Genomic DNA, 9,712 nt, shown 5'->3' with positions numbered 1-9,712 from the left:
CTACCAGCTCAAGTTCACAGTTTCCAGATGAGGACTGTGCCATATTCGGATATGCCATATTTTTGTGATGCTGGGTTTTTGGCAGTTGCTGTCATAAAAGATACAGTGGGAAAAATCAACATGGAAGAGAAATAAGAGTAGAATATCCCCTCTGACTCCAAGGTCTGAGAAACTCTGCAGTGTCCGACAGGTGTCGTTAAGACACAAACCATGCTGTTTGAACCTAACTTCTTCAAAAAATGGTGGGCATTTTTTGTCATAGAAGAGTCGTGAGAAAAATTACTAAGGCACAAAATTTATGAGCCAAGAAAATTTATGAAGCTTTGCATTAGTGTAAATAACCCCATTTCCATAACATTTTTCTAAAAGATATCTTTGCCTGTAACATGGTAATTTGTCAATGGTGCTAAAGTCAGTATTAACGCCTAGACAATATTTATGATACTCAAAGTCTTAACACTAGATGACCAAGTAAGCATCTGTCTCACAATTTACAGACTGTTCAGAATCCGATACTAACATAAAAGATTCAAGGAAGGGACTGTGTACATTTAAAAGAGGAGAAGGTTATCTTTTCTTCTAAGTATTTATGAAGTTGTTATTCATTCACAGATATTTACCAAGAATCTTTTCTGTGCTAACAGCTGTGCAGGATAGAAAGAAGACACTGTCCCTGACTATTGGGAACTTACACTGCAAGTCCAGGAAGACACGAATAGAAGGCATGTCCTAGTTCTGGCTCTCTTTTCTCCCACAGAACACAGGGCTGATGGAATGTGTACAGACAAAGCAAAACAAATTTAAGCTAGGCATAAAAACAAAAACAAAAACAAAAAACTCGATAACAGGTCAGCCAAGGGGAGTTACAGAATTTCAGATGTTGACATTTTAAAAAGGATCTTATTGAATTAGCTGAATTAGTACAATTTCCTTTAAGTACACACTGATCAATAACTGGCTCTAAGTGAAAATAATAACAACTAGAAGGTCAAAGAAAACAGGAGAGGTCAAAAAGAATACAGATGCTCAAAATGAGGTTGAAGATGGACCAATTAACCAAGAGATAAGTCCCTAGGTTTAAAACCACTTATTTTAAAAGTGGCAAAATTATAAACACAAACTCTAAATCTACTGTCTCAATTAAAAGAATTAATTAAAAAGGACTTCTGGAGAAGGCATGGAAGCTCTGCAACCCTTTCCATATACCTTGTCCTATGCATCTCTTCCATCTGGGTGTTCCTGAGCTGTATCCTTTGTAATAAACCAGCAATCTAGTAAGAAGCTGTTTTCTGAATTCTGTGAGCTGCTCTAACAAATTATTGGGCCCAAGGAGTCATGGTCTTCTTCAATTTATACCAGTCAGTCAGAAGCACAGGTGACAACTGGACTCGCAACTGGCATCTGATGTGGGGGTAGACTTATGGGACTGAGACCTTTATCTGTGGGATCTGATGCTAACTCCAGGTAGATAAAGTGTCAAAATTGAGTTAAACGGTAGGACATCCAGCTGGTGTCAGGGAATTGCTTGCTGTGTAATGGGTACAGAGTTTGAATTTGGCAAAATTAAAAATGTTCTGTGGATGGATGGTGGTGATGGTTCCACAACAGCGTGAATGTCCTCAATGGCACTGAACTGCACGCTCAAAATGATTAAAATGGTAAGTCTTATGTTACATATATTTTAACCACAATTAAAAAATAACTTTGAAAAATTCAAATTTATTTCTATATACTAGCAATATATGTGGACACTGGAAAAAAAATACAATATCACTTATAATCACCTAAAAATAAAATACTTAGATAAAAAAATCTAACAAATCCAGCAAGACTAGTATTCTGAAAACTACTCAATGCTGATGAAAGAATTCAAAGATCTAAATAAATGGGGTTAAAAGAAAACATGTTCTTGGATTAGAAGGCTCAACATAATAAAGACGCCAATTTTCCCCAATTGAAATGAAGGTTTAACGTAATTCCCATCAAAATCTCAAACAAGACTTTTTGTTGATGCAGAAAAGGTGATTCTAAAATTTATGTAGATGAAGAAAGGAACTAGAAAAGCTAAAACAATTTCAAAAAGGAAAAATAAAATCAGATGACTGTTAAGACTTACTATATTTAGCAATGGTAACCAAGACTGTAGTATTGGTAAAAAGATAGACACGTATATCAATGAAACATAACAGCGAACCCAGAAATAGACTCACACAAATATGCCCAGCTGCTTTTTGACAGAGATGTAACAGCAATTCAATGGAAAAAGAACAGCCCTTTCAACAAATAGTGCTGAGGTAACTGGACATATACAGGCGAAAAATGAACCTTGACCTAAGTCTCAAGTCTTACACAAAAATTAACTCAAAATAGATCGTGGACCTAAATGTAAAAACTTTTAGAAAAAAATGGAAACATTTTGAGATCTAGGGACAGGTAAAGAGTTAAAAACTTAATAAAAGACAGAAATAACAGAGATTGTTGCCTTAAACACAGGTCACCTGAATCCAGAGCCCACATCGTAATCACCAGGCCATATTTCTGAAGTTTATATTTTCCTGCCTTAGTAAGCAGATATTTAATTTCTCTTGGACAACTTATTTGTTCATTACAGTACTCCAGGTTCTACACATCATTTCTCAGGGAATAAAAGTATAGATGTAAAATGAAAAAGGTACAGGACACTGAAATGAGCTCTACAGATCATAGATGGTTATACGGCTTATAATCCAACCTCTTACAGGCCGGGAAAGTGTGGTACTGATGACACTCCATAAGGCCCAGGTTCAGGAGCCACCATCCCCACATCCTTCCTTGTTTCAGGAACTGAAACAGAACTGCTGCTGCTGAGAGTGCAGAGATGTAGGACTACAGAACTACCTGGCAAGAGGGACGTAAGAGAACTGACTGTCCAGATGTACAAGGGCAACATACCTCCAGAAATGGGGAGGTGGGGGAATAAGGCAGATGACACAAAATCGAGCACTAAATGAACATCTATCTTTATCAACAAGGAGGCTGTGTTTAAAGGTGTGCCTTTGCTGGATGAGGTTCTCGTGCAAAATTACAAAGTTAGATTGCAAATCTAAAAGAAAGAATGAAGTAGGGGCTGATGTGAGGTTCTGAATAGGAATGGTCAGGCAGCACCAGGGGCTTTATATTTTGCTATACACTGTTTTTACTTTGCCCAGGTGGTGTGGAGGGGTCCTTTTGCAGAACAAGCCAAACAAGTTACCCTGTACTTTACTATATCACAGCTATTGGATATGTGCCCTGGGCAGGGGAGGGGGAAGAGGTGGAAGTAAAAGAGACAGAAACTAAGCTCTTAGGTCCCCAAATCATTCTTATTACAAGCGAGTATAAGCCCTCAAAAAAAAAAATATTAGTTGTCACTGAAATCTTGGTTTCTAAATCCCATTCCTCATTAATAGAAACTATGAGGGAAATAAAAGATGAGCCTGGAACATTCTATTGTGCCAGAAAATGAGGAAGTGCTCAGAGAAATATAAGTACATGTCAAAAAGACAGAATCCACCTTCAAAGATCTCCCACTCCTCAAATCTTGGACAGTTTAAGTATCAAATAATGATAGTAACAGATTATAATTCACTGAATAAGAATCTATGAGTCACTACTAATATAATTAAAAGAAAAAAGACAAAGCTTTTCCTTATAGTGAAGTGCCAATGGAATAATGTACAAAAAAATATCATCAGAAAATCATAATTTTGCAATTGTCATAGGAATAGCTGATTCAGGCAAGTATCTATGCTAAAATAAGTAGATACAATTTTTAAGAGAAACTGGATATTCGCATAGTCTCAAAGTATCTCCCCACAATTATAAAGGGAAGAAGAGTAACTTTATAAAGGAGAGACCTGGCAGACACCACCCTAACCAAGTGATCCAATGAGTAATAGAAAAAATAAACATCCTGGGCCACCAAGGTTATGCACTTTTGGCAGAAATACCATTGAAGTGAAGTTTTAATACCTGGCAGACACCACCCTAACCAAGTGATCCAATTATCATGAGTAATAGAAAAAATAAACATCCTGGGCCACCTTCTATGATAAACTGATTAAAACTTCACTTCAATGCTATTTCTGCCAAAAGTGCATAACCTTGATCTAAGCATGAGGAAACCTCAGACAAACCCAAATTGAGAGACATTCTACAAAATAACTGGCCTGTATTCTTCAAAAATGCCAAGCAAAAAAAGACAAAGGCTGAGGAAATGGTCACATTAAAAAGAGGCTAAAGAAACACAAGAACTAAAAGCAACTTATAATTCTCCACTGGATCCTGGCACAGGGGAAAAAAGCTATTAATGACATTAGATAATTGGCTAAATTTTATTAAGTTCTATGGATTAGATAACATTACTGTATCAATGTAAAATTTATGGCTTTTGATAAATGTACTGTGTTTAAGTAAAAGAATGTCCCAGTACTTAGGAAATATACTCTAAAGCATTTAAGGGTGAAAGAGCATAATATTTACAACTTACTCTTAAAGCTACAGGGAAAAAAAAAGGTATACAGAGAATAAATGATAAAGCAAAAGGAGAAAAATATTAATAATTAGTAAAACTGGGTAAGAATATATGGAAGTTCCTTATACCACTGTTGCACCTTGTTTGAAATTATATCGAGATATAAAGTTACAAAAACTAACCAAAATATTTGTTCATTAGTGAGTGGGAAATATCCTAGCCTAGGTGGAGTATGGCTAAGTTTTTATTATAGTCTGGCAGTTTTAATGACTAAAAATTATTAAAATCTGTACAGCCTTCATTTTTAAAGTTAAAAAATAACTTTTTCATTTCTGAAAATAAGTAACATTTACCTTTTCTTCTCTTCCTTTATTCTGTTCTTTCTTTTCCCGACAACGAACAGCTTTCCCTCTGTCATTGTGAAGAAGATTGTGTGTAGATGGGCGGTGAACTCGGACAGTTGTACTTGGACGGTTACTGTGTGGTTTAGGGTCACTATTTTGAGAAGATTGGCGTTTTCTGGGACCTGGTGAGGGTCTAATCAAACACAACATCATTAAAATCATAATCAAGTCCTGTGGTTGGTCTAAATATAGATGAACACACACAGTGTATAAGAGTCTATGAACTAAAGAAGCCAAGGCAATAACCGAACACGAAACAGGACTGAATAAACTTAAGGTCACTAAAAGCTAAGATCAAATGTTTAATTTGACATAGCTGTGTGTAGTAATTTAACGAGAAGGCTGAAATACATTATGGTTACAAGGTAGAGATAAATGAAAGGCAAGTGATTGTTACTTCTCCTCTGAAAGGAAATTAGCTGTTGTATACCAAGGAGGAATTGAGAAATTAGTCTTATTTTTGGAAACTGAAAACAGCAATTATCAGAGAAGAGAGTATTATCAAAAGACTCAGGATACAGTGCAGGTGTAGAATTAACATTTACCCACTGGTATATATGCAGTTTGCTACCATTTTATTTAGAATGTATCACAGTTCTCACGTTTTAATTCACAAAATTTAATCATTTTCCCATTACAATACTGATATAAGCACAAGTCATGGACATGGTGCTTTACATTTCCAAATATCACCCTCATTTCGTTTTTATTTCTGTGGCAGAATTCAGAACTCTCAAATATTGTTTAGGCTCTTAACTATGCTCCTAGACTTGGTTGGGGTCATTAAAATAAGCAATAAAAGAGGTAGGGAAGTCGTTTGCTCAAATATCTCAAGTATAGTTAAGAAAGAAGAAGATAAGAAAAACTAGGCAAGTATCCTAGAAGTGTGAAACAGACCTGGTGCTATGGCAATGGCCTTGTTGAAGAGAAAAAATAAATTGGGCCTGAAAACACAGGAGCTGAAAAGAATTAAAATGAGTTTCATCTATGTAAAGGAATATAAAGACACTAACTATAAAGATAATGGTGAGCATTAAGAGATGATACTGTTCAGTAAGCAGGAGATCTGAACACCGGTTCCAGAGGCTTGGCTTTTAAGCTAACTGCCACTGAAAAGGTTTTAGAAGATCAGTCTAATAGTGAACAAGACATACTGACAAAGAAAACACAGAAAGCAGGGAGACGTCACATTTTTGTATACAGCTCTATAAGAGAATACTGAATCAGTTATATCTGTTCTTAAAGTTTAGGCAAGTTAGACTCACCAACAGAGCTGAAGAAAGAATAAGCTCTCTTAAGCATGTGAACAAAGACTAACAAAATAAGAGTGTTGGGTGCTAGCCAGTTGAGGGAGCGAGTAAAACAAATTATAGGGAAAAAAAATGCAGCAAATAATGTCGAAGAGGATAACTTTTTAGTTAATAGTAATCCAGGGCATTTAAAATCAGAGACAAGAAAAGAAAGCAAGAAGCAATAATATGGGACAGTATTTAGGGCTCATCATGATAGAATTTTCAAGATGAAAAGACTCATCTAATTCAACTTCCCTCTATCCCCAAGAGAGAATACTCCTGCCTCTGTTTGTTAGACTGAGGAATTAAATTGTCCGTCAAATTTGAAGTCAACTGCTGACTTTTTTCTAGGTTCTCTGGAGACCACTGCTGCTGGGGAGGGCCTTGTCCCATGAAGAGGCAAGCCAAAAGAGGATCCAACAGGGTGTTTAGACACTGGATTTCTCTAAGGCCGTAGGAGAAAGATGGGGGGAGTTCGGGCCATGGAGTGAAGAGGTCTGTGGTGTGGAGGGAACAGAGTGCCAAGTAATCACTTGACACACTTCGTCTTTTCCTTACCTTTTCCTTCGTAGAGAACTTGGTAAAAGCGATGAAAAACTGCTTCTCACTTATAGTCAGGGGAAATGTTAACAAGATGAAGAAAACTATATTCACTAGAATTTATTTAGATGGACAAACATCTTGTTTAGGAAAAGTGCTTGAGGTATAGAACGACCACCCAAGAATATGGATGGAGTTCTTTTGAGCTAGTCAAGCAAAGAAGTTGCTCACTTTTTGGAGAGGAGGAAAGGACGGACTAGGACTGGTAGACCTGCCCGAATGATGGAAGGTCAAGCACTCCATAATGCAATCTCCTTTCTGCCTTATAAATCAACAGTGTTTATAGCATGAAAAGCAAATTACTTAACCAATCTAAGCTCAAGTCTCCTCATCAGAAACTGGGGCTAAAAAATTAGTATCTACCTTCTAAGACCATTTTGAGGATTAAATAACATATGTAAAGCAATTAACACAGTACCTGGCATATGGTGTGTAATACTTGTTGTTTATTAGTATTTTTTTAAAATGGCACAAAGTTATGAATTATGAATGTAGCACAACTACAACTATGAAAATAAACAAGGCACAGAAGATTAGAAGCCACACTAGAGTGACTATATGATTTCCCGTCTACTTTTCTATTTTTCTTTAATAAGCCTTCTGCTGTACTTATTTTTTGGGTGTGTGAACTCTAAACTACAACAAAATATTATATGAAAGTGCTTATAAGCAAGGGAGAAACTTATTAACTATTCAAAAGATATCAGTCAGTAACAGAACATTAGTATTTTTATCTAAAGCTGAAGGAAAAAAATGACTAAGAAACAATCAATACACATTAGTTGACCTTAGAGAGGGAGCAGTCTGGTACAGTACTGCTAGAAATGTGATACATGGACCACCTGTGTCAGAATCACCTGCGGATTCCTGGGCTCCACCCGCTATCTACTGTATCAGATTCTCTGGGAGTGAAACCCCAGAATCCATAGTTTTAATGAGTGCCCCCAAGAAATCTCTAAGTATGCTAGACTTTGAAAATAAGCTGGCAGGATGCCATCTTTGTAGTCAAATATATCTGGGTTCGAATCTCGGCTCCGCCAGTTATCAACTTTGTGATAATGGAGAAAAGTTATCTAACCTCATTCTACCTCACCTATCTTATCTGAAACATAGGGAAAATATAACTTCTTTGGAAGGCTTATCGTGAGAAATAAATAAAATAGCACATGTAGTTCATGATAGTGCTCAGAATACTGTAAGTACTCAATATCAATTACCTATCATAAACTACAATCAAGAATTGAGTTACAATGATAGAAGGTTAAACTGAAAAACACTTGAGCAACGTCTTAATGAAAAGTTCACAAACTGGTTAGGGGCAAGGAACTTGCAAGTCACATTCTGTAGAATGCTATGATACATTCATATATTTAAACCCAAAATACAAACTAGGAAATCTAATATGAGTAAAACAGATAAATGACATTCACCTGAACACTTGTCAATTAAAAAATAGGCAGTGAAACTGAGCATGATAGGCTGAGCACTTCACTAAATATCACTTTCACTAACTGTTCATTTCCTGGAGCCAGGTAATAGGAAGCTGGGAACAAAAATGCCAGAGAAAACCCTAAAATTGAGAACATTTTATCTTTTCTTTCTTTCTGTGAATTAAAAAGCCCATTTTTCAATTTAGCAGCAGTATAACTTGATGAACAGGAGTACTCTTTGACAGCTTGAGAACCACTGTTTTCATCTAACTCCCTCACTTTACATAAGAAAAATCCAAGGCCTAGGAAGGTAGCATGATGTTCCCAAACCTACTGAGAGCGGCAAAAACAGAACTACAGCCCAGATATTTGAATTCCCAGCCCCATGCTCCTTTCATAAGATAATGGTGTCTCTGTTACTGTAAGGTCACTTCGTGAAAGTATATTTTGCCTTATTTTCACCTAAATTTAATTTATTGAAATGGTTCAGAGTCACATAATATACAACTTAAGAGTTATAAAAGGCATTTAGTAAAAAGCCCTCTCTCATTCCTGTGTCTCAGCCACCCAGGTCTCCTAGATGTAACCAATGCTATTAGTTTGCTATGCTAGCCTGTTTCTTAAAAGGTCTCCACTTACCTTCGTTCAACAGGTACAGGCAAAGACCAGACTTCTCCCTCAGAAGCTGGAAGCTCATGTTGTGCAGCTTTCAATGGAGTGCTGTCTAATTTAAAGCTCTCTAGTGTTTTCATGATATCCTTAACATGTTTAGCTTCCACATTTATTTCCTGCCAAACCTGGTTTCAAAGGAGAATATGGCTCTTTAAATTTCTATAACTTATAAATTACTGCCAAAATTAAACTAGGGCCATTTATTAGAAACGTCAGAAACCTCCATTTTGACATCTGACAGTAAATCACACCAAGATATTCTGTTGAAATTTTAATAATGGTTCATTAATTAATTCTTTGCAAAATTAATTCTAATAAAATAAATTAAATATTCTGGCCAATCAAGCCATGTTACTGACTTATGGTTCTTATTCAAATTGCATAACAAATTGAAATGTTAGTTGTAACTTTAAAGTCTGATAAAAACAATACTTTTGCAAGTTGCATGTTGATGGGTTTTTAATGCAATTTAATGTACTTTTTAAATGCTGATCAGAATCCATTAATTTCATAAATCACTTATGAACTGCAGTTTGAAAAATAATGGCTTCAGAAGATAAATGGCTCAATTCTCACATACGACCAAGATATATTTTTTAAAGCAGTGCTGACTAAATTTAAAAATCACACGTTATACATACATTATATATGTTTATATATACGTATATATATATATATGAAATGCTGAAATGAAGTTGGTAATGTTTTGTTTTAAAAGTAAGTGATTTAAGTAAATATCTTTACAAAAAAAGCTTAGACTTTTTAAGTAAAAGTCTCTGGCCTAAAAACAAAAGGTCTTTAAAGTCTTTCAATGACAAATAA

The 9,712-nt window shown here is 35.7% G+C and overlaps 1 protein-coding gene across 2 annotated transcripts in view; it reads right to left on the bottom strand.

Moving 5' to 3' along the window:
- KATNA1 (katanin catalytic subunit A1) overlaps positions 1-9,712 on the bottom strand; it is a 27,764-nt gene that overhangs the window by 9,422 nt on the left and 8,630 nt on the right. The window contains exons 3-4 of one of the 2 annotated variants that reach the window (XM_006915331.3): positions 8,858-9,015; positions 4,846-5,029 (exon numbers count right to left, since the gene is read on the bottom strand). In XM_006915331.3, the coding sequence (XP_006915393.1) occupies positions 4,846-5,029; positions 8,858-9,015 (342 nt within the window). The remainder of the gene's footprint in view (positions 1-4,845; positions 5,030-8,857; positions 9,016-9,712) is intronic. The other variant, XM_006915330.3, reaches the window with a different exon arrangement.

The sequence above is a fragment of the Pteropus alecto genome, unplaced genomic scaffold, assembly GCF_000325575.1.
Source record: "Pteropus alecto unplaced genomic scaffold, ASM32557v1 scaffold185, whole genome shotgun sequence".
Lineage (NCBI taxonomy): Eukaryota > Metazoa > Chordata > Mammalia > Chiroptera > Pteropodidae > Pteropus > Pteropus alecto.
Note: the sequence above shows the minus strand (reverse complement) of the source record. Positions and strands in the feature narration are given on the sequence as shown.